The following is a 25,953-nucleotide window of genomic DNA, read 5'->3' as shown; positions in this document are numbered from 1 at the left end:
CAAATTGAGAGTCCACCAGACAGAGCATGCGTTAATTTCTGTGTTTGGTGTTTGGTCGGGATGCTACTGAAGGGCCTCCCCATCTTTGTTCCAACTGTAGGACAGATCGTGCAGGTCACAGAGATGACCTTGGCTTCTGGTGGCAGCTTCTGTGGACAAAGACTTTGACTTGTATTTCAGTCTAGTTGCTGAAGCCCCTCGAGCCCTCTCCAACAGTTCTTCCTTGTCCCAGATCTGAGTTTTCTCTCCTCTCCTTCCTTACTGCCTAGCTTTGGCTCTGTTTCCAAATGTCTGTGCTCATCATTTGGTTCAGTAATTGAAACGTTGCCTGTAAATCATGCTCTGGAGCCCAGGTCTGCCAGCTATTAGGAGACTTTGCTGATTCTCTCCCTCTCACGCAGTCTTCTATTAGCTTCCCAAGATTCCCATCATTGATGTTCCCCATCCCCCCTTTTGGTGACTCGTTATGGGTTGAGTTGTGATGGATCTCACTGTGTACCTGAGAATGTGACCTTATTTGGAAATATGGCTATTGTTGAAGGAATTAGTTAAGATGAGTTTGCACTGGAAGAGGCTGGAGTTTGAACCATTATGATTGGGGTTCTTCAAAGAAGAGCAATGTGAAGCTCAGGCATTAACTGGGAGAAGGCTGTGTGATTCAAAATAAATAAATAAAAGGCCAAGACTGGACTTATGCAAGTGAAAGAACAGCAAAGGCTGCCACTAAACCATGGGAAGCCACAGGACCTGGGTAAGGATTCCCTGTGGGTTACAGAGGCTCTGTGGCCCTGCCAGCTCGCTGTTCTTCCCCTCTAGAACTGTGAGACACTACATTTCTTTTGATGTCCATCCTGCCTTGCTAAGGCAGCCCTGGGGAGCTGATTCAGAACCCTGTGACACACTTTGTTTTAAACACCTTTCTCCTGTTGTGTGTCCCTGAGAAGGTCACTAGGCCTTCAGCTTGCTGTAGATTGAAACTCTTCCATTGCAATGTCTCCCAACTTGTATCTCCTGAGCCGGCTTCTCTGACCCTGGTGCCAGGCCTGTCCCTAAGCATACAGCAAGTGCTTCTACACCGCCGCCACCACCACAGACTCTCCTGCCGGGATGTAGCTGTATCTTCTCGCAAGATAATGGCACGTGTGATGGCCTGACTGTGTCTCCTCTTCCCCAGTTCTTTGTTGAGGCCCCAACCCTCAGTGTGATAGTTTGGGGGGCATGGTCCCTTTCTAGGTGATCAGGGTTAGATAAGGTCTTGAGAATGGGGCCCATGTGGTGATCTGAGAGCTCTCAGAAGAAGAGACCCCACAGAGCCTGCTCTCCTCACCCCACTGTGGGCACACAAAGAGGACATCAGGTGAGGACACAGCCAAATGGTGACCCCCTACAAACCAAGGGAAGCCTTGGAGCAAACCCTGCCTTGCTAGTACCTTCTCCTTGGATTTTGCAGGTTCCAGAACTATGAGAAACCAGTTGCCTCTACTTGGGCCCCTAGTCTGTCCAGGGTGTGCTGTGATGGCCCTGAGCTGCCTGAAACAGTTAGGTGTTTGTGCTCTGCTTCCAAAACAGCCAGCGTAGCGGGGCTTCAGAGACTTGATTAGTTTCCTGGGGTTGCCGGAACAAATCACCACAGTCCTGGTGACTTAGAATGGCAGAAATTTATTCTCAATTCTAGAAGCCAGAAGTCCACATCCCAGTGTCGGCAAGGCCATGCTCACTCTGAAGGCTTGAGGAGAGGAGAATCCTTCGTTACCTCTTCTGCTCCTGGTGGCTGCTTGGCAGGCAGCTGATAGCTCTTATGCTTCCATATTTACAACACATCTGTCCTTAGGGCTAAGACCCTCCTGGGGACACAGCATCATCTCATCTCATGGTGCTTAATTACATCAACAATGATCCTTCTTCCTATCAAAGCCCATTCTAGGTGTTAGGATGTGGACATATCTTTTGCGGCACCACCATTCAACCCACCATGGATGCTTTTGTGGCTCAGAAAAAAAGAAATGTGATGCTAAATTATATGAGAAACAAAACTGGCAAAAGAAAAATCAAAAATGATTTATTCTGGTTTCAGGCCGTTACCTCATACTTTGCCTTTATGAAGATGTAAGTCTGGAATTTCCATATGGTTGGAAAGAAAACTGCAAACCTACTGAACTGGAAACATAGTATTTGATTTTCCACTTAGTGACAGGCTAAATTACAAAAGATTGCAAAGCATTTTATGTAGACATGAAGCTCTTGCTTTGCTGCAATTCAGCTTTGGCAATTTACATTAACAGTGTTCAGCCAATTACACCTCTCTTATCAACTTAGGGCATTTACAGCAGGGAGACCACACACAATTAAAGTTCTACCAGTCAGTCAGCTTCCATATGGGTTCCCACTCTCAGCCTCAATCTGTTTCCACAGTTCTTTCTATCTGAGGCCTTTTCCTGTGGTTTACCAGTCTGTCCTCAAAGCAGGGAGCTTGGGGGGAGCGCTGTAGATCTGTTAGTGCAAATGGCAAAAGAGAAAGAAATTACGGCACCACAAGAAAAAGAAAGAATCACATCAGAAGCATTTCCCAATGATCATCAGTAGAGCTGCATTAATATTTGTTGAGCTTAATCATTTTGATAGTCATATTAGTGAGGTGTATAGAGAAATTACATCTTATCTCACAGATAATGAAACTGATGATAAAAAGATTTGGATTGCTTTCACAAGTCCCTACAGTTTATGAGTGGTATGCCCACGCAAGCCAGGTGTGTTTTGACAAAACATAAAGACACTCTATAAGGCAGATAGATTTCCAACATATTTTAAGCATTGGAAGGATCATTTAAATAAGCACATGGGGCCTCCCCGGTGATGCAGCGGTTGAGTGCTGGGCTGCGAAGCTGCCCACAGCCTCTGCAGCGCGGGTTCGATCCCTGACCACCAGCAAGGGTCCCACATGGTGTGCAGACCTCTCCTGCTGCGCCCACTGCTCCCCTCAGCGGTGTACTTCGTCAGTCTGCCTATTCTGCTCCCCGCTCTGGCTCTGGTGAATTCTCTCACCCTCCTGCACTTCTGACTGTACCCAGTGCTTGTATAAATAAATAAATCTTTTTTAAAAAATAAAATAAATAAGCACATGGATGCCTAAAGAATCTAACCTAAAAGTCACACTGATTTGTGTAAAGTTTGCTAAAATTAAGTTTGTTTTCTTATAAGAACAAGATAGTTGATCTTTGAAAACCTTTTAAAATGGAAAAAAAAAGTCAGGAAATAACAAGACCAACTTTTGTTTAAAGGCATTTGGCAAGCAAGGATTTTGCTTGAGATGGAAAAACTTCTAATTTTGTGAGTTGACAATCAAGGTCAGCAGAATGTCTCTAAGATTGGCTTCAATTTAGGCCCAAGAGCTTGAGAGCTTGAGCGTTTGTGATCTGAAAAAAAAAAAAAAAAAGACAAAAGATGAAACAGAATGAGAAGAAGGGAAAAATGTGGACAATTTGAGCTAGTTCATGCAGGTTGAGTTCAGGCTTACATCCCAGTGCCAACAGGCCTGTATCCCAGTGCCAACAGGCCTGTTATACCGCTGAAAATCTACTCTATTGAAACAACAGAAGACCCCAGAACTTGATCTCTAAATCATATATTTGCACAAAGCACTTAACTAAAGATGGAAAAGGTATGAAAAAGATACCCTTGTTCAGTTACATAAAAAGATCATCAAATATCTTCAAACCCCTTCAAAAGTCTTTCACAGACTCCAAAATTCTTCTCCCAGGGAAGTATTCTATTCTGTGACTTATTGAAGTAATGATTGGGAGGAATTATAGAGAGTATAACTTGTACATGATTTTAACGTTCTATAAGGATAAAGATGTCCAGCAAGAGGCTCTTCTCGACTACCTCATTTAAAAGTCTTTCAGGTGCCCTTTGGAATTAATGTTTCTGTGTCTATATCAGCACTATTTGCAATAGCTAAGCTATGGAAACAACCCAAATGCCCAAAATAAGATGACTGGATCAAGAAGATGTGGTACATATACACAATGGAATATTACTCAGCAATCAAAAAAGATAAACACATGCAGTTTGCAGCAACATGGATGGCGCTGGAAGGGATCATGCTCAGCGAAATAAGCCAGAAAGAAAAAGAAAAATACCGAATGGTCTCACTCATAGCAGGAGTTTAGAAAACCTAAATAAGGGACCAGGAAAAAGACTAATTAATACAAAGTAAAAATCAAAATCAACAAGCAACTATAAACCAGAGACACTACAGGGTAAAGGGGTGGGGAGAGGAAGGACTAGGGTCAAAATAAGGGGGGGTGCAATTGTCTGGGTAATATAACTGAAATGGAAATGCATACATTGTGCAAAAATGAAAAATGATGAAAGAATTATATAAAATAAAATATTAAAAAAAAGTCTTTCAGAAAAGTACATGTGATGTAGTTGATCCTATCTGTAGGTGGTTATATATGCTGTTTGCTAAGTTTCCCTCACATCTGCACAAGAATAGAATTAGGCCTGCTGTATTGGTTGTATCCTGAACAATTCTAGGGAACATGATTCACACAGGTCACAGTGTGAAGGTTCACTCCAAGAAACTCCAGGTGTCCTGATGACAGCCCCTTGTGTCCTATCATCACATGATTTAGCAGCTTAGAAACCCCCCTTTCCAGTAACAACTTCTCTGAAGTGTGATGGTCACCTGTTTATATAAAATTACCCTATCACTGCACCTTTTATTAACAGGCTGTGGAAGTGTACTGGTACATAAAGACAGGTATTTGGATGTTCTTAGTTTCACTGTCTGTCAATGGATAGAACAATTCACCTTTATTCTTGACATTTCATTACCCAGAGCTTAGTGACTGTCAACCCTGTATCTTCTGACATGGAGAATGTTCCCAATCTTTGCTCCTCACTCTCTTTTACTACTTTATCCAAGGCTCATTGGCGTCAGGAGAAATACCTTTATGTTCTCATAGAATCGGAAACATTTATGCACGTTTCATAAATAACAGTTACTCTGTACCTCCAGAAATGTGAAATACATATAATGTATATTATATGAATCGTGTATGTATATGAATGTAATACACATAATTCATACCTCCAGCACACAATCACTGAGCTACAACAGCATTTGTTTCCCTCTCTCGAGGGCTTGTGGAGTGTGGGGCATTTCTGCTTCTGGCTACCAGTCCTCAAAGTCAAGCCTGCCTGTCTCCTTGTTCTGTGACAAGCAGTTTCCCTGGGTGTGTTCTTTTCATGGTGGATGGCAGAAGCAAAACGGGGCAAACCAAACTTAGCAACACATTTCAAGCTTCTGATTGGTCATGAGTTCTACCTAAGTTCATTGGCCAAAGCGAGTTGACAACACTGGGGTGGAGACGTAACTTTTGACCCAAACGGCAGCTACTGCCTCATTGTATGGCAAAAGGGGGTGTGATAATTCTACAGGGAGTGAAGAACAATCCAGTGTGAGCCATAAGCCAATCCACACCATGTATGGAAATCTCACATTTATTCTCTGTCCTTTACAGGAGTTGAAATTGATTGGACTGGATATTCCACACTTTGCTGCAGACCTTCCGCTGAACCGCTGTAAAAATCGTTACACAAACATCCTACCATGTAAGATTGTCAGTAGTGCTGATCCCACTCGTGTCTTTCAGAGGATGAGGGGCTGTTACTGCAGATTGATTTGGTACACCAATGTCAGTCCAAATTTTGTTACGGTCTGGACTCTTGCGGTCAGCCTTGCCATTGACTGGATCACACTTGTGATCAAATCCTCTTGTATGTAGGGAGATTTAATATGCTTTGGAATGAGTTGTATCAGATCAGAAAAAGACTGAACGTTTGCCCTCTGGACATCAAAAAATCTTAGCCAAATTTGGAGATGATGATTTGTGTTCTCAACTATTTTCAATTAATTCATTGACAATGGAAGGAGTAAATGGAAAAGGAAGGGAGATGTTTTAAATGCCTCCTCTTTCTTAGCTCTGGCAAGTTCTGTCGTTGCTTAGCATTTTGTAGTAAAAGCTACAGTCAAGAACAAAGTAATGTACAGTACTATAAAGCCTAAATTCAAATTCAGGCTTTTTCAAATTCAAATACATTCTAGTGTGGACTTATCAGACTCCCCCTATACTCTGGGGGCAGGAGAGTATCTGGAAAGAATGGAAAAGCGAAAAGAAGGAATCTGGGAAATGCTCTGGAAAGAGAACCCTCTCCTTGATAAGAGTTCTTTTTTTTTTTATTTATACAAGAACTGGGGTATAGGTCAGAGGTACGGGAGTGTGAGAGAATTCACCAGAGACAGACTGAGGAGCAGAACAGGCAGATGGACTAAAGACACTGCTGAGGGGAGCAGCGGGCGAGACAGGAGAGGTCTGCCGCGCCATGTGGGTTTCTCCCTGGCCAGCCGGGAATCGAACCCGTACTGCAGAGGCTGCGGACAGCTTCATAGTGTGGCACTCAACCCGCTGCGTCACCCAGGAGGCCCCAATAAAAGTTCTTAATAACATCTGGTGGTATTACCACTGTAACCCTTTATATCTGTGCACACTTCACAGTGTACTTTTCTCATTTGGAGTCCATTTACAAAATGCTCGATGCCATCTCCTTCCCTCTTGGTTTTCAAAAGGTTGTGAGTTCTCTGAATTTCCCTATGTGATACAGAAATCGTGTATTTAGGCCTCACTCTGTGGTTTTCCATGCCGTCTCCCAGATGTTTTAATTCCTGTAAATATTCTGCCCAATCCCCCTAAAAACCTGGAAGCAGTTCTCCCCAGAACAGGTGAGCTGGGGAGGAGAAAATATACTGGCTGGGAGAAATTTATGTGTTTATTTCAACAGCAACTAAGCTTGAGGATGGCCTAGAGGAAACTTTGTCTGATCTCTCATTGACTTCACTTGATTGGGGTAGAGAGAATGAAGCCTGCCCTGCCTTCCATTTCTGATTCTTAATGTTTTTTCTCATTTTTTACAGATGACTTTAGCCGAGTGAGATTAGTCTCCATGAATGAAGAGGAAGGGGCAGACTACATCAATGCCAACTATATTCCTGTAAGTAAAAGTAAAAATAGATGAATCAGGCATCCACATTCTAGGGGCTAGACTTGGCCACAGGGATGTGCCTCTCACAATTCTGAACATCCGATATTATTTCATTTAAGAACAAATAATTGGGGGAGGCAGAGCTAGGAGATTAGTAATATTCAGATTCTTTGTCAAGGACCAGTGAAAGTAGATACTACTAGTAGAGAATGCATTTCCTTAGTGGACTATGGGTGATTTGGTTGTGGGTCTACTACAGTAGCAATATCTTGGGGGAATCCAAATATTCCTTCAGTTATTGATAAAAATAAATCAATTTTAAACAAATTAAAGACAAATATTTATATATTTCTTGTTTCAGTTATGGCAACCAAACCAAAAGATGTTCACCTGAACACTTGAGATTTAAAAATATCTCAAGAAACTTTACTTTGAGTGAACTTAGTGAACTGAGTGTAGTATTTATAGATGTTGACTTGTAGGGATGCACACCTGAAATTTATGTTATACTGTAAATTTCCTTAAAGAAATTACAAAATAGCTATAAAAATTGTAGTTGATGTTATAAAAAGATGCGAGTGTGATTTTATACATTTCTGGAAAACAATGTTTAAAATAATACAGGACTACAAGACCAGTTGCTCTGATTTCCTCTTTGATACCCAAAGCGGGGGGACTGTAACATCAGGGCATGACCCCTTGCCAGGTTCATCTGCAGTAAATTTTCAGTTCTCATTTAGGTGGGGCAGTGTGGACACTGGTTCCTTAGGCGACAACTTTGTCACTAATCTCGCAGGGATACAACTCACCCCAGGAGTATATTGCCACCCAGGGGCCACTGCCTGAAACCAGAAATGACTTTTGGAAGATGGTCCTACAACAGAAGTCTCAGATTATTGTCATGCTCACTCAGTGCAATGAGAAAAGGCGGGTAAGTCCTCACAGGCTGGCCCAGTGTAGCTCTGTCATGGATTAGGTGGTAACTGCCCCCGAGACTGAGGCCTCCTGTCCCTCCTACTGTTGTCCGTACACTTGTCCCCTACGGTTCCTCTAAGCCAGTGGGGACTGTGTGTTCCTGAAATGTGCACGGCCATCCCTTCCTCCCCAGCCTGTGTGACCTGACAGTTTGTGTTATCATGTCAGGTGAAATGTGACCACTACTGGCCCTTCACGGAAGAGCCCATCGCTTATGGAGATATCACTGTGGAGATGATCTCGGAGGAAGAGCAGCACGACTGGGCCTGCAGACACTTCCGGATCAACTACGTAAGTCACCACATGCTGAGGCGACCCTGGTGGAGCCAGGGGACCTAGGCCCCATCCCGTCAGACAGGGGTGTGGCAGGCTGGTCAGCCCTGCTTCCTTTCAGAAAAGGGCCCTGAAGGCAGACAATGGAAACAAAAACCAGCCATGTCCACATACCATGAGCCCTTATTCATCAGTTATGAGTTTACATTCAGAAGAACGATATCACTTCCTTCATTACTGGCAGTTAACTTTGGCTTTTGTCACAAGGAGAATTTAGACAAATCCTCACTGGACCATAACAGACTATGCCTCATGTTGTTGCCTCTCTTTGAAAAATGCCCATCTCCTCCTATTCCCTGAGAACATTCCCACCCTCACCTGGAAATTCCTCTCACACATGGAGCCTTTGCAAGTGGGAGTCCCTTCCTCATTGCTCGAGCCCCCCAAGGTCCTACTCCATCCAGTCTCCACGCCTGCCTCCAGGGCCAGTGTGCTGGGAGTTTGGATAGCAGATGTTCTATTTTAGGAATCCCTGTAATCCCAACATAGCACCCCCTGATAAATCTGTGTGGAAGGAGTAAGTCAGTGTGTAGGTGGGTGATTATACTGATACTAAAGCCCTGAAAGCTGCAGACTTCCCACCAGAGAAGCTGCCAGCCATCTAAATGCCATTTGAACTCTCCTTTCTTTCTTGACCATGTCAGCCAGAAAGCAGTGCAAGTTGCTAGACAAATATAGAACAGAGATTTCCCTACCTTTGCATCTAGAAGAAAAAGACAGCAGAGCCCAATGTAGGGTCCATTTCCACCATGTTCCCTTGACAGGGAAGAGTCAGAAATCAGGTTAATACTGTGCTTCCTGTCCTTGGTCAATTTTTTTTCCTTTGGCAATGCAGATCCTTTCATTTTTTGTTGTCATTTATATATAATATTTCATTGAGTAGGTCCTCTGGGTCTTAAACGATGACCTCTGTTTCAGTGACAACTATGTGACAGGTTTATATATAAAGTGTGTATATGGCACTGGAAAGCACTTGGTCCCAGACTCTCCTCTTTGGGCAATAAACATACAAAATCTCAAATTTAACCTCCTGCAGTGAAGGTTAAATGGCCAAAGATCATATATTGTGCTGATATTTCCTTATGTCATTTTTCATTTATACTCCGATTCCCTCCATGTGTGGAATGTTGCAGAGTACAAGCTCAGCACAAATGAGGAAATCAGGGAAAGAAATAAGGAATTTCCAAGTAAGAAGTAGCCAGATGAGTTTCCTGACTTAACAAGAAAGGAGGAAAATGACTAAGACACAATTTGTCACTCGCCAGTACATGAAACTTGGAATTAAGAACTGGAAACTAAAAACTAGCACAACTATGGTCTTCTGCACTGTACTATTTAGCTGCAGTGGTGAGCCTGGTGCTAGACCTGTCTTGCAGCTGGTGGAGAGGAATTAAGAACTGGAAATTAAGAACTAGAATTAAGAACTGGAAACTAAAAACTAGCACAATTACGGTTTTCTGCACTGTACTATTCAGCTGCAGTGGTGAGCCTGGTTCTAGAAGCCTGGTGGAAAGGCTAATACTTAAGTGTTGCCTATACTCAGCAATTGAGGAAAATGAGCATTTTTGTGAACTTTTCTGGGGGAAAAAGCAAATTAACTGGTGGTTGAGTATCCTTAAATCCTTATGGAGGTGAGTAATCAGTACATTGTGCACATTTAACTGTGCTTGGCTCAATTCCTCACCTTCCTTCCAGACACGCCCATGAAGGCAACCTGCACCTCTGCAGACTACCCTCTCTGGGGGTCTAAGAGTGGGTTGTGGACCCAGTGGGGGGGAGGGGAGGGCGGGCACTGCATGCATCTGGGATCTGGCCTCTGGTGCCAAAGAGACAAGACAGGGTGACTGAAGTGCTGACTGACTTATTTTCATACAAATGTTGCTATATATTTATTTTTACACAATTTTTACTCAGCCCCAAACCACTGCCCCCTTTGGAATTTTCATGCCCGATCCCAGACTCTTCCACATTATGGTACAGTAGTCCATCCACTGAGAGGATTCTAGATTCTTAGCAAGTTTGAGGGATGGGAGATGAATTAGATCTTTGTGAGCCCTGGGTTTGGAATATTACTGAACTTAGTTCAGAGAGAACAACTTGTTTGCTGTCTGGATTAATTTCGATACAGTAAATAGGAAAAATACACACCCTTCATGGGGACCCCAGAAGCCGGCGTATCAGCACTCTGAGCTGGAGAAGCTGTGCATTTATGGGGTGGTGTTGGTGATGGTGATGAGATCCACGTGTCCCCTCCATCAAAAACATGATCATATATAATCCACAAATAGTCATTTTGGTTATTACGAGACCCTCTGTAGAGATGAGAAAACTGGTGCTGAGTGAGTTTGTCTTGGGTCAGGCCCCCTAGGATCAGAGCTGAAGACAGGGTGGTGATAGAGGTGACTTGTTGAAAGTATTCCCTCTGAAAGCTGTGAGCAACAAGAGAAACAGGATAGGACAGGACATGGAAAAAGCTACACATGGCTGTGGATTTGGTTGAAGTCCAGCTCTGGCCAGGGCATAAAAGGGTGCCCCTGGGGAGGGTGGTATACCCCAGCATCAGCTGGTCATTGGCTGCCATCCTCAGTAGGAGCACACAACTCTTAGTCATTTCAGCAAGGCAGCTCCTTTCAGGGGAGAACAGCTATCAGAAGGGTGCATTGTATGTTCTTAGCAGCAACAATTGTGGGAAAGCATTGTATCAGCCAGGGCACCCAAGGGCGCCCCCCACTGCACCTGCCACAGTGTCTAATCCTTGGCTAATGCTGATATAACTGCTCAGAGGCAGACCCAAGAGGCAAACCTGAATTTGCTGAAGTTCTGCTTTATATACAGGCTGGGGGTAGCCTATTTATCCTGCTCTTTGAAGTTTTATACGATTAACACTTAAAATTTGCAGCCTGCTTTGTGCCAGGCACGATGCTCAGAGCTGGCAAGAGGAGTGAACTGGCCAGGAGCGGAAGGTGGCTTTCCCCTCTCCCGCCATGAACATGTGAGCCCCATGGAGGCCTGGATCATCCTGATGGAGATTAACGCTTGTTTTGGGCTTTCTCCTCAAGGCTGATGAGATGCAGGATGTGATGCACTTGAACTACACCTCATGGCCTGATCACGGAGTGCCCACAGCAAATGCTGCAGAAAGTATCCTGCAGTTTGTCCACGTGGTCCGACAACAAGCTACCAAGAGCAAAGGCCCCATGATCGTGCACTGCAGGTAACCTTGCCCCGCGCCTGCCCGCTGAGCACCACAGGGCTGATTCATAAAGAAAACCGCCCGTTGTACATACACTCCCAGGCAGATTGAGTTGACAGTGCAGTGAATTATGATTTTATTTTATTTTATTTTTAAAGATTTATTTATTTATTTATACAAGCATTGAGTACAGTCAGAAGCATGGGAGGGTGAGAGAGAATTCACCAGATCCAGAGTGGGGAGCAGAACAGGCAGACTGACGAAACACACTGCTGAGGGGAGCAGCGGGTGCGGCAGGAGAGGTCTGCGCGCCATGTGGGACCCTTACCGGTGGCCAGGGATCGAACCAACGCTGCAGAGGCTGCGGGCAGCTTCACAGCCCAGCGCTCAACAGCTGCACCATCAGGGGAGGCCCAGTGAATTATGATTTTAGAATTCATGATTAACTGATGTTTTATAACATACAAGGTCTAACTATTATATGGTTATTTTATATCTTGTAGCCTGTAAGACAGGTATTATTCCGATTTTCAGATGAGAAAAATGGAGAACTAGGAAGGAATTCATACAAGTTCATGCAACTAGAAGTTGGAGAAGTTAGGTTTAAGCCCAGACACACAGTCCCTAAAGGCCATGTCCTTCAGCATGACCCTCGCCTGCCCTAGGATGCTGAGCGCTGTGTAACTGGGCAAAATGGAAGGCAGAGTGATGATAGCTAAGCATAGTCCATAAGTATGTAAGTAGCGGTAAAAGGAAGGAAACAGAAAATTGCACATATTTAGCTCATTAGAATGAACCTATTGACTGTGTCCTTCACAACAGTCTCTAATTCCTTATGGGGAGTTATCTTTGAATTTAAGCTTTCCTTCCTACCAAGTGAACGGGGCCCCATCAGAATCCACCAGTGTGACCTATTACTGTTTTAAAATTGTTATGCAACCTCAAAAGAGCAGAGGATATGAAGTATGCCCCTCCTGTGTCTCAGAGGCAAAAGCCAGTTAAGGATGTGGCAGGAGGCACTGGCAACCCCACGGCAGCCTAAGCCAAGGCATGTAGGCCAAGAGATGGTGCCTTGGCGTATGTTTGTGTTGGGGGAGTGGCAGGCGAGTAGGTCTCTCCCTGGAAAGAAAAGTGCTTCCTAAGCCACCAAATTTCTGGTTAGGGCCTATCCTTGCTGTCAGCAGACCCTAGGCAGTCACAGGTAAAACCTGGGCTGGCAGATGGAATTATCTGCTCTCAGGATGGGTCTTTCAAGAGTAGAGGATAAAGCTGCTCGTGTATGGGGTCAAACTGGTGAAGTCCCTTCAGAGCGAGTGGCAGGCACACTGTGGGCATGACTTTACAGGTGTTCCCCTAGAGTGAGAGTGTTTTATCTGAGAAGGTAAATCCCTGTGGCAGTGAGAAAGCAAAGCAGCAGCGTCTCCGAGCTGCAGCTGTGTGCGGCCATGGTTGGTGTTTCTTCCAGTGTCACAGTTCTGATAGTCCCTGGGGAGAGTCTGCATGCTGGCCTCCCCTCCTTGACTGCTCTCTTCCTGAGGAAAGTCAATATTCCTGAGTGAGCTTGCTGGGGAGGGGCCCTGCCCTCAGGCAGCTGAGACATGGAAGCAGGTCCCTGTTTTGTGAGCAGCTTGGCCTTAAGGCCTCACACCCACTTCCCAACCGCAGCCCCGGGGCCGTGGCTGTTTGTGGAGGGTCTTCAACCCTATGATCTATTCAGCACCCCAGATCTGCGGAAGAGCACATCTGCCTCTGATAGATTCTGGGCCTGCTTTAGTCACCCAGAGATCTTTTAAAGGCAGCAATAAAGTGAGACACACATATTTTTCCATTGCCCAGCATATATAAAAGTTATGTTTATATTCTACCATGGTCTAAAGTCAGCAACAGCATTATGGCTCCAAGAAAACATGGATATACCTTAGGTAAAAATATTTTACTGCTAAAACAAAGTGAGCACAGGCCAGATACGTGAGGGTTTTCAGAAACCTCGAATGTGTAAGCAGCACAATATCCATGAAGTGCAATAAAGTGACACACAGTGAAACCAGCTGCACCTGTTTAAAAAAACAGGTGAGTGGAAAATGCCACTGGAATTTGGTCTTCTGTGCCCTTAATGGTGTCACTGGTGATTTCACGGCCGGCCCCCACTCAGGGGTTCCTGGGCTGCTGAGTGACAGCTGTCTGTGCTCTCTCGCAGCGCCGGGGTGGGGCGCACGGGGACCTTCATCGCACTGGACCGGCTCCTACAGCACATTCGGGATCATGAGTTTGTGGACATCTTGGGGCTGGTGTCGGAAATGCGGTCCTACCGGATGTCGATGGTACAGACAGAGGTAGGCGCGTGATCAGTAGGTGGTTTTTAATTTGTCCTGTCATTCAGTGTCAGGCTTCGAAACAATCTTCTCAAAATGTGTTTTGCCTTTGCTGTTCCAAGTTTCTTACTGTGCATGTTCAGACTGTTTCAAGGCATATAAAAGAAGCAGGTATTCGCATTTAGAAATCCACTTAGGTGTACTCTTCCATGGGCACCATGTGCCCTTTAGCAATCCAGGGCACATGGGTGTGTCTGTAACAGAAGAAAACCTCTTTGAACAGACGGAGTTCAGGGAAGGCAACAGTCTGCCTTGGTCAATCCACCAATGGAGGCTGGGAACTGATGGGGCTAAATTTAAATTTGAAATGCTAGATTTAATACGCCTATCATTAGTTTGTCCTTCATGTGATTCTGTCTCAATCCATTTTATTTACTGACTAATGCGCCTGATTCAGTCAAAAGGCACTTCTTAGAATTTTCTGAGCTAAAACAATATGAACTGACAAAGATAAATTAGCTGCATTCCTTATTCTAAAAGATTGGGGAGTCAGGCACCCCCAGTGCAGTCTAGGAGAAAGCATGTCCATCTACCTGGGGATGTCAAAGAAAGGTCCATTGAAGAAAATGTTTCACATAGGTTGTGATGGATAGGTTTGCTCTACTGGGGATATCTGAGGTGACAGTCTATGGAAGGAACAGAGGATGGGAAACTCATGGATTATCTGAGGACCCAATTCATTCTTGATGATGCTCATGGGTCAGATTTATGCTTCATCGCCCTTATGACTTTAAGGATTTCCTGCCCCCTATCCAGCAGAGATTATTGGCACAACAGAAGAGCATCCCCAGCAATCTCTAGACATGTCCTGTTCCCTCTTCCTCCCCTTCTCCCTGAAAGCCTTGAGATGTCCTCAGGCTGGAGAGGCAACCCCAGGTCATGCCAGCTTCTCCCTCCTCCTCCTGGTGCAGAAGTGCACCTGGACAGCCCCAGACCTAAGCACAATAGCCGGTGTATAATCCTAGTCACCCAGCCACACTTGAGACTTCTTAGCATCAGGTGAACAATCATCCTTTTCCTAAGGCGTGTGCATGGGCGGAAGCTGGTGGCTAGAATTCCACCTGGCTGACCTCTTCCTAATCTCCAAGAGATTAAAAAGGGCTCTGGTCTTCCTGCTCTTCCCATCACCCACCACTAGATGTCAGTAGAACTCAAAAAGCGGCGGTCGGTGCTGCCTGCTTTTGACATTGGAGTTTCTGCTTTTCCCACCTTTCCTGCTTTTCACTCCCCCACCCCCACCTGACCAAGGCTTCACACTGTGCTTTCACTGGGTTTATTCTGAGCCACAGCAGCATCATACAGTTTGGAAAAGGCCATCGATTCACATTCAGATGTCTCATCGGTGATTAGGAAACAAGTCATATATTTGTTTCCTCATTTCCCTGGGCCTGTTCACACCCCAGTTCTGCTGCCTTCTGGTTTCTGCTGTGGGACGTGAACATTACCTCGTTATCACGCATGTCTTGGTTTCCCAGAGAAGCCCACTACTTAGTCATTAAACTGCTTTACGAATAGGTCCCTATTTTTGGCTTTCACTTCCATAAATTTACATCCTAATATGTGATTAAAACTATTATGTAAATTAATCCCCAAGCTTCAAAGGGCCACGCCTTAGTTAAATATTTTGGATTGGATGAATTGTTTGCCCCATTGACTTAATTTATACCTTTTATAACTTTACAGACTTTGATTATAGCCTGCTTGCTCTTGCCTTTCCCAACTACAGAATCTTAATCCCTTTTTAAAAACTACCTTCCCATGGCAGACCCTCCATCCAGTTGCCAGCACCATTCTCTTTCCTAACATGTGGGAATCACACACAACTTGAGCAGCAACCACGCAGCTCTCTGCAAAGCCAAGAAAATGCTTTTTCTCCCCAACTGTCCTACCCCACGTTCTGCTAGCTTAGCGTCTCTGTGGTGCCCTTTAGGTTGCCTCTCCAGAGTCTCAAGCAGGCTAGCCCTTCCCTCAACTCGCATGGGAAAACTCGGTCAGTTGAGGAGGCGGAGGTCACAAGTTACTTATTTTTCTCAACCATTTCCAACTTCACTCTTGAGTTACCTCCGCCGCACTTTGTAGTGGACGTTCTGTAGTTCAAGTTAGTTATTTGTTGGTTTTGTAAATGGAACATCTTGTCCCTTTAGCTCTGCTTGTCCTCCCTTCCTGTCCTCTTTATAGCTGAACCCGTGTCTTGAATGTGAGGACTTTGCTGACCTGTCTCCTCAACACCCCCCCCCCCAGTCTGCTGCCTTCTCTCTCACTGCTGGTCATTAAAAGCAGGATAAAAAGCATTTTTTTCGGCTTCATTAACCTTTGACACTAAAGGTTTTCAAGAGGCCAAAGCAATGCTCCAGCTGATTCCTGTATGTCTATATAAGTCCTGTGTCCTTGGACCAGATTTCCCCTGGGCTGGTGTCCAAGCTCCTCCTTCTCTAGACCCCCCCATCACTGTGACTCCAGAACCCACCCCCTCACACATGAGGGAAGTGCACACTCGAGGTCCTTGCACCTGGTGTGTGGGCTGTTTGGACACAACCCCTCTCCTTTCTCACCTGACCAGACGCACCCTGTGGGCTCAAGGGGTAGAGAGAGGAGGGTTGTTAGCCAGACATGTGGGGACTGCTGGGCACGCTCACTGCACAGCTCACGCCACCACAAAGTTCCAGTTTTGCAGCTGTAAAAGGGAACGACCAGGTTCCTGACTGCTGTGTGTGGACATTCGATGGAAAGAGAGCATCTGGATAAATGTTTTTGCAACATCAGAGAATAGATGGCATTCAGGGCTCTCGGGTTCTCTGCTATTTTTATCAAATGTTTTGTTTGATTTTCCTCTTAGGGTTTGTTTTCAGCACTTAGTCCTCTGGTCTGCAGCTTAGACTTCCCAGGGGCTCTCAGGAACAAGTCTGTCAAGTCTTTTACTTACTTTTCCTGTGTGAGTTACTGAGTAGTTAGGGGCTGGAAAACCAATGTGTCTCTGGCCTTGCTATGCTCTGTGCTTGACACAGCAGAAGCAGTGTCCTGATGGTTACTAAGCAGAACACCCAGTTACTGATGTGCTACATACACAACAAGGGAAGGTATTTTCCCCAAATGTTGAAAAATAGATGTTAGGTTGAACTTCAACCCAGTGAGGTATGAAGTCGTAAACATATGCTTTGTATAAAGTCATACAAAAGGATCCTTAAAATCCTATGATTATTTGGACGTGTTCTCATTTAAAAGTTATTTCTAAAGGCAGAGCTTATAAACTCTAGACAATAAGGAGAAAGGTTATGAAATTACCTTGACAACATGGTACAAAGACTGCTCCTCGATATTGTGACGTCTCTCATCTCGGCCTTCATGGGAGTCTAACTTTGACACGATTGTGCTCAGATGCAGATACACAGGCTAAATTCTACATTCACATTTTTCACTTATTTTTGCTATGTGTGTAATCCCACATTGCCTGTGCCTCTGTAACTCTCGTTTTAAAGTCTGAATAATGTGTCATTATAGATACACCTTTGTTTAATTTTATAGAACATGACACTGGATACTTTTGAAATTTTTTATTAACTGTGTCCACAACACCATTTATTACTATTTTATTATTACTTCCATGAACAGATAAAAACGAGAGTTTCAAGAAACCCGGATCATCCTTGAATAGTGTTCATAGATTTAAAAAAAAAAAAAATATTCCCTGCCTTCAGGAATATCTGGTCTACTGATCAATGTATTTTGTCAATTTCATTATACTGATTTGGAAGAATTTTAAACAAGGTGTCAACACTGAGCCATAATCCTAGAAAGTATTTTTCTTCAGTTTATGGTTCATCTTTTATTTTTACTTGAATGGTAGTTTGGATTCCTTTTTATGAACAATGGAAGTAATGCTGGTTCATAACATTATACAGGGTTTCAGGCCTATAGACTTACGTAGAAACAACTGAATAGATGATGTTATGCTCATCACCTAAAGTCAGTTCCATTCTTCACCAGATAACTGATCCCTTCTGCCCATTTTCCTCACCAACTCCCTCCCCCTCCCACCCCCGTGACCACTGATTTGTTCATTTGTTTTTCTGCCACGTGGGAGAACACATATGCTACGTCTTTCTCTGTAACTTATTCCATTGCTTTCCCATATACAAAGTCCTTCCTTAGTGTAATCAAAGAGGAGTTTGTATTTATCTCTATTTTATGGCTTATTAAATTTTCTGGAATTTATTTAGGTGTATTATAAGGGGATGTATTGCACTTTTCAAAATGGCTCCATGATTTACTGATTGAATATTCACTGCCTCTAGCACTCAGTAGTGATGGTCTATCTTCTATTGTCAGTCAAAATGTTATAACTATTGGAGCTTATAAAATTATCTCATAATGAAAACTTTTCTTGGACATCACATCACAGTATTGAATTCTGCCATAGTATTAAATGTTACAGATTGGTACACACAGGTCCGCCTCTGAACAGTGTCTGTCTTGGGCCCCAGGAGCAGTACATCTTCATCCATCAGTGTGTGCAGCTGATGTGGATGAAGAAGAAGCAGCAGTTCTGCATCAGTGATGTCATCTACGAGAACGTCAGCAAGTCCTAGCCCAGGGTCGCAACGGTAAGTACCTCACACTTGCCATGGGCACCACCCCGAGAATGCAGGGTGGTGGTGATGGATTAGCATGCCAGGGGGCAGCAGCACCTGTGTTGACTCCGACCCCAGAGGTCGGACCTCCTCATTGCAAGAGGAGACACGCTGGCAGGCCTAGGGCTTCAGGGCACTAGGTAGGGAGTGAGAACGGAGCCTAAAATTCTGGTATTGGATCTACACCTGCAATGTCAAGGTATTTCTCTAGCTATTCTGTGGGGATATTTTACTGATGGCAAGGTGCACCCTTGCCAAGGGGTTTCAAAATCCACATGAACTGGAGTAGACAAACAGCCTTAACAGTGTCAGGATAGTAGAGTCTAGAAATGCCTTGATGGCATCCACTACATGAGCACACTCAAAGTCAGGTCCTCAGAGTTGGTAGGTTAAGTCAGCTTGGAATGTGTCTGGATATACTGAGGTAGGGAGACAACGGACAGGGGAGGGGCAGGACAGGGCTGCATTGTAAAAGAGAAAGGCAGATGGCATGAATGAGCCCTGGACGTTGGCTTCCACTGAGACAGTCAGAAAGTGCAAATAGTGAAAGGCAGATTCGCAGGTCTAGGCAAAACTATTCAGGCCACAGAAGGAGCAACTGCACAGGGAAGGACGCACAGACACCCACGTGCAGATGGGGAGTGGGCTGGAGCAGGAGGAAGTCTTGAGCACTGGAATTCCCACCACAGAGCTATTGCTGTGGCCTTGTTCTCCCAGGGAGCTGACTGTCTGTCTCTCTCATTCACAGGACACGATGTGCAACCATCCTCCCTTGCTTCCAGAGTTTTTTTTGGGGGGAGGGGCTCTGCTAGCCCTTTTGCTAAAAGAGCCCCTGCTTTGCAGTACGTGGCCACGGTGGTGATAATCTTTCTCATAGAAGCACCGGGAAGACTTAGCCTTAAAGAGCCTACAGTGTCTTCTGGACATCTAATCATGGACCAAATTCAACTGAACAGCAGACTGGTGTAGGCGCTCTGCAGAGGGTAGGGAGCGCCCCCCTGAAGCGTCCCCTCAACCCTGGGCAGGTTGGGCTGAGTTGACTATTGTTGCTTTTAAGTGCAATGCTTTTGTATGTGTGTGATCTTATCAGAAAGTGGAATTGTTTTTCTGCCCATATGGTTGATCCAGCCCATGGCCCAGAAAGGAACAGGCATTGTTAGTGTCGAATTATACCTCATGTTATGAAAAAGCCCAGGCCACACGTGAAGAGACAGCGATGCTACTTCACGGAGACGGAGCCAGCACTGGCTGTACCCTGATCTTGAGCTACTGGAGCAGGAGTGGGGAGGAGAGAAGGGCTTCACCTGGCGATCAACCACATTTCTTTTCCAAATACGCAAAGCTGTAATTCAGCTTCACAGTAGAGTAGAAAAAGTACTTAAGTCTTCAGTGTTCTAGTTCTTGATGGTTTTCTTATTAACTTTCAGCGTTTCCTCCTCGGCCCCTGTGGACTAACTGCACCTCCTGTCCTTTTCTGACAAGCCCAGTCTGTCTGGTTCAGACAGGCTGGAGACCTAAGCAGTCTCGGAATTTTGTGTTCCTTTTCTGTTGATCTGCACACACGTAGACGCTATTTCTTTGAGAACTATAGGCTGTGAAAACGCACTTTCCTTCCCCCAAAGAGCTGGGAGTTGGGGACGTTCTGACAAGGAACTGCAGCATGCGAGGACGATGATTTAGCTACCTTGGGGGAGGGGTGATGTTGTCAAATGTCTCCATTCTTTGGATTTTGTATGATTACAGTACATGGCTGTGTAGTGTGACATGAATGCTGTCAAAGTGGACCCCGATGGCCTGCTACTTTGTGTCACTTCCTGAGCAGGGAGAGGCGATGGAAGGGCTAGAAAAAGGAAGACATTTTGAGTCGAACGTAAATACAAGCCGGCTGCTTCACTGTGGCTGTGGTATGCCCTCTTGTGTGCACTGGGGTGGGGTGGGGGGCTCTGTGTAGGATCTCTGCCCCCACCTCCCTGGCTCCCCTCCATTCCCATGGATGGTCTTTGTGAAGCAATGCACATAGGAGTGGATGAATGTTCTACGATGACCTCAGTGCAGGTGAAGGGTGCCAAGTGAACAGCCCTGCACCCCACCATCTCCTGTCACTGAGAACACCTTGGCATGGTTCTCTGCATGACCTGGCCAGTGAGTCTCAGTTTCAACTGGCAGGGTGGATGCAGAGGATGGCCATGTCCTGCAGGCTGACAGCTTGGGCTCCAGGGGGACTGTCAGTTCCTACTCACCTCCCTTCCTCTTCTCACGCCTCCCTGTTGCCTGACACCTTTTCTCACACCCACCCCTCACGCCCCTTCTTGGTTAATAATGTATCACTCCATTCTCAGGAACACACCTGGTTAAAGAGAGGTGGCAAATGCATGTGTGACATTCTCAGATTCACACAAGTGGGCCGGTCAGGAGTAAAGCGCAGCCTTGGAGAGCTGGTCTGCAGCACGGGAGGCTGGGACGCGTCTCCGATGTTCATGCACTGGAACATCGCGGCCTCTGAAATTTAAAGCACCTCATAAATATTTCATGGTTTTCTTGAGCACCCCTTCACAGTAGGGATCAAATAGTACAGATCAGTTTTCCCAAAAGAAAAGAAGTATGCAGCGTTTAGACTGCACAGAGGTCACACTAGAGCACTTTACTAGAACATTCCTTCAGGGGTCTCAGCCGGCACTCTGCTCCCTGGCGCCATGAAATTGTTGAGCTTCCGGCGGAAAGAAACATTGACTTGGAACTTCTCTCTCCTGAGTTTTGGTTAATAAACTGTAGGATGACCTACTAATAGCTCCGATTTTTTTCAGATACAAGGAGAATCAGATATGACGACTCACCCACAGGAACTCCACACTTGCACTTGCCCCTTCATGTACCGTAAGGACATTCGAACCAGCTTAATTTCCACTCCAGGACTCAGATTTGTGCATTCAGGGGGGAGGCTGCGAGAGCCTCTGTTATTAACGTAGGGCTGCTGTAGCATTAGCACCTGAGCTGTGCTCTGTGTGAACACTGGCATTCGCACATGCTGGTCATAATCGCGCCTCTGCAGGGAAAGCGCTGGAGTTTGGAATTGGAAAATGTCTGACTTTGAGTGCTGTTGAGATCCAACTCATTGGCTGCAAAAGTGACCTCCTGAAGTTAGCTACGAAACTACCATTGGGGGTCTCCTTTAGCAATTTATTAGTAGACACCAATATATTCATCACCTCACATCATTACATAGTTCTATTTAACTTAAGGGAAGAACTAGATGGCAACATCATTTTTGGACAATCTAATTCAGGGTTCACAATTCCCCCACTACAAAGATAATATTGTCCCCCTCACCCCATTTTAAAATTAGAAAATTGTTTTTTAAATGTCAGGTTTTTTTTTTCTTTTTTCTAAAAGCTGTCCCTTCCTCCCAAAAAAAGGCTGTGATAGCAACATGTAAACCAGGAGACTGAGACTTTGTATCTAAAATGTTTGCAGTCCATATGAAAGCTGCTTGTCTGAGGACTGGCCCTTAGCCAAGGAGTTTAAAGCTCACTGACTCTAATCCCTGAGAGCCAACTCCTCCCTGCTTTCTAGCAAAGAGGCTTCCTTTCCACCTCAGGAAATGTCTGATGTCATGTGCTTCAAGTAGCTGGCTGGGTTCCTCGCTCACCTGGCCTTTGGCATAGGCCCAGAGTCAGAGGCCATGCCCAGGGCTGACAAAGCAACAAAAACATCCCACAAAAATGGTAAACCTGTACCCCTGCTTCTTAATAGTCCTACATTTAAGTATGCATTTGAAGGAAACTGAAGCTATGACAGCTCTGAGCACTGACCTTCCAGAACAACAGGATTTTTCTTTTCAGTGGATGGTTATCACAAGGCCTGATCATGGTGGGTCACTCGATTAGACATGGGGTATCCTGTTTAGCTCTGGAACTTGTATCATAAGAGGCACTTTGATAAACTTAAGGTTGTCCACATAGTATTTCCAGAACAGCTAGGAATGTAGAAAATAGGTCATAGTAACAAGGCCTGGACACAGTGGTGGGGCTAAGTCTGGAGTAAAGGAGCAAGTATTCATGTAGCAAATATTTATCTAATGAATGAATCAACCAGTGAAAGCTTTCTTTATACTTGTGACATTGTAGGCACTGGGATAATAAGCATGGTACCCTACACTAACTTGTAAAAATGTTACAAATCCATTTTGTTGTTGGAAGAATGGAGCAGACAGTCAAGTCTTTGGCAACATTTTGTCACTTAGATATCCCCAACTTTGCCAAATCAGAAGCACCCTGTCCATCTGTGGTTTCAGCCATGCTCTGGGTCAGCCATGCTCTGAAAACACAGTAAGATTTTTGGAGATCAACAGAGGCCACACTCACACAACTTTTTCCAGCATATTGTTCAAATTTCCCATTGTTAATCTCTTACTGTGCCTAATGAATGAATTCAGCTCCATCATAGGTATGCATGTGTTCTGCAAAAAACTACTGGTCAAGATACTAGTGTTATACTTTCACTCCAATTTTATAAAACAGAATATCCAGGTTCTCATTGTTTTTGTTACTCATCAACGACCACAGGTTCCTCCTTGATGAGACTCATTAAGCTCTCCTACTCAATACAAGCTCTCCACTGCAGGCCTGGCAGATGGCTAGTCTTCCCTACTGCACACCTCCGGTACCAAGCACTGCCACCTTGGCAGGCTGCCCCTGCATTTTCCAGAGAGCATTTCCTTTTATTTATACCTCCAAGGATCCCTACCAAGAATACAAGTGGCAGAAGCAGGTTCTAACCCAGGTTGTCTAGATCCCAAACCCCCCTTTTCCCACTACCTCATGCTGTATCCTATTCATCATTGCTTAAATATGGTAGCACAGAACCAACAGCTTCATTTTCAGGTGATGTGTCTGGGTGCTTAAACTTCCAATTTGAAAACATTACATCTCTAAACACATCAGAAAATCACTTACCCCACATCCCATGTCAGGCAGTGGAAGGGGGTGGAGTTATGAAGACAATTGAAACAGACCTGCTTCAAGGAGTTCATTCTGATAGGGAAATCAGTAGTGAACACATGGATTGTTGGAATCTATAAAGGATCCGATATACGCCCAAGAATGACAGGTTATTTTTTTTCTGGAAGGGTCAAGAAAGATGATCCTGCCACATTAACATATTAAAGACTATAGATGTAGCCACATTGAAGAATACAGGTTATGCAAAGTCATTCACTCCTGCACTGGCAAGCATTCATAAACACCCACTGCACATTTATCCCTTGGCCCATATGGGTTATGAAACCTCCAACCTGCCTTCTGCAGCTTTGTTTTATGGCTGATCCCAAAGTGACAATTTCCTTCCAACTCTCCACAGACCACTCCAGCTCATCTGCTACTTAGCAGACTTACTATAAATGTAACTAATAACTTATTGGGACTGCATTTCCTTGTGAGTGGAAGGTAGGCAGATGACAGATTTCCCTCCCTGCCCCCTGAGAAATCACACATAAGCAACCTTCTGCCTCTCCTATCCTCTCTCCCTCTCCTCTTCTCTCTCTCCTTTTCTCTCTTTCTCTGTCTCCAGAGATGGTGGTTCCAAAAAATAGAAGCCTGGGTCTCCGAATAACCACCTGGAGGAGGAATACCTATCTGCACTAGCCCATGATCTGATCAACAAATTCTGTTGTGTTGTCAATGAGATTCTGCTCTCACAGGCCATGGGAGCTGAGGATAACCTTGGCAAATGCCCCATCTCGGTGACAGTGGAGCATGACTGCCCCATGAAGTTCCCAGAAAACACGTTAAAGATGAAACAGCTAAGCCAGGTTACTCCCCAAGGACACATGGGCTCTGCTGAAGGTCACAGACAAATGTTAATACATTAAATAAACTTTTCTATGGAAATCAGCTCATTCTTCTCCAGCAGTATCCTTCCAACTTAGATTTCCTTCCTTGTTTGATTGTCCTTTTTTGAACCCTGTAAGACGACTACTAGCTAGGAAACCCGCTCAAATTTTTGAGCCTGCACAAGCGTCCCAGATTCCAATCAACAATAGCCCCACAGTGTTTTCACATCAGTGACAGCCTCAATGTGCAGGAGGCCACAAAGCTTGGCATGCAAGATGACACTGAGCAAGCCAGGCCTTCACCTGTGTATCATGAGGGGACTCCACGTCAGCAGGAAGGAGTTCAAACCTAGCTGACGTCAAACATTTTTGTTCAGTTCTAAGAACACTAAAAAGTCCCAAGGGCTGATTAGGGAAAGCTAACTACAAAGTCAAAACAGTAACTACTGACATCCAGGGAGTGTGGGGAGCAGCTAGCCAGCAGGGTGGGGCATCAGACTGAGAGGGTGGGGCATCTGACCGTGACACCGCTGTCTCAGCTGTGAAATGGACATGGTGATGAACGCTTTCTCATGGGGCTGAAAACAAGATCTGATATAACTCAGTTTATCACATGGCTCCCTGGTGTAAGCAAACCTCCCAGTATCCAAGGACCATCTTGGAATTCCTGACTACACCTGAGAACAACATCTGCAGATGGGCCAGTTCAGTTTCCCCAGAGCAATACAGGAAAATGCCATCCCTGCCACCCCCTCCAACTCACAAGTGACAGAAATCAAAATATAAAGGTGCAGCAGCCTGGGGACCTAGAGGAGAACCTGGTCCCACAGGCACGTATCTACGGAGTGGATCCTCTGACCAGTCCTGGGTTTTACTTTGAGTCTCTCCCAAGTTCATCAGCAGTGTGTGTTGTTTTGTGTCCAGTGCATGTAACAACCCTCCCCCAAACCCAGCATTTCTCAGCAAAGCATTGCCAGAGCCTGATGCACAGTGGGTGGGAGTTTGGGACGCTGCAGGCAAAGCGCACAAATGAGTTACATAATAGGTCTAACTGAAATTAGCTGCTACTTTTGAGACAAGCCGATCTGTACAAACTATAGGTAAGAGGCCTGCGCAGAGCTATTAAGCAAATGCCACTTTTGGCCCTCTCAGCCAGTCTTCCTGTTCATAAAGGGGAAGTGCTTTCTCCACAGGCAACGCTGAGGATGACACGCAGAGCCTTTGGCGTCAGCCTGGAGGTTTGGGGATGCAGTTTCTGCCCTGACATAACTGACCAACAAAAGACTTGAGCACAGCACCCTGCACTGACACTTAACAGTGGTTTGCTCTTGGGAAGTCACCTACTCTTTCTCCCCCCAAAGTCAGACCAACCTGCGGAGTGAGGGTTAACTCAGGTGGCCATGTGGAATGCCAGCCCTACACGTGTAATGAATATGATATGACCCCCCAACCTGTTGGCTGTCAGCACGTTTATACTACCAACCCCCTCGCTAAAGCACCACGACTTCTGTAAGGATGTGTGCCCAACTGACTCCCCAAGCCTCCTGGGGGTAAGAGGGGGGCCTTACAGTGAGCACC

The 25,953-nt window shown here is 45.2% G+C and overlaps 1 protein-coding gene across 2 annotated transcripts in view; it reads left to right on the top strand.

Moving 5' to 3' along the window:
- PTPRO (protein tyrosine phosphatase receptor type O) overlaps positions 1-18,506 on the top strand; it is a gene marked incomplete at both ends in the record, with an annotated part of 223,204 nt that extends 204,698 nt beyond the window's left edge. For both annotated transcript variants that reach the window (XM_084255654.1, XM_084255653.1), the window contains 7 exons: positions 5,529-5,619; positions 6,980-7,056; positions 7,844-7,978; positions 8,191-8,313; positions 11,415-11,569; positions 13,746-13,881; positions 18,402-18,506. In XM_084255654.1, the coding sequence (XP_084111780.1) occupies positions 5,529-5,619; positions 6,980-7,056; positions 7,844-7,978; positions 8,191-8,313; positions 11,415-11,569; positions 13,746-13,881; positions 18,402-18,506 (822 nt within the window). The remainder of the gene's footprint in view (positions 1-5,528; positions 5,620-6,979; positions 7,057-7,843; positions 7,979-8,190; positions 8,314-11,414; positions 11,570-13,745; positions 13,882-18,401) is intronic.
- Between the last annotated feature and the right edge of the window lie 7,447 nt (positions 18,507-25,953).

This window comes from Talpa europaea (assembly GCF_964194135.1).
Source record: "Talpa europaea genome assembly, chromosome: 15".
NCBI classification, from domain to species: domain Eukaryota; kingdom Metazoa; phylum Chordata; class Mammalia; order Eulipotyphla; family Talpidae; genus Talpa; species Talpa europaea.
Note: the sequence above shows the minus strand (reverse complement) of the source record. Positions and strands in the feature narration are given on the sequence as shown.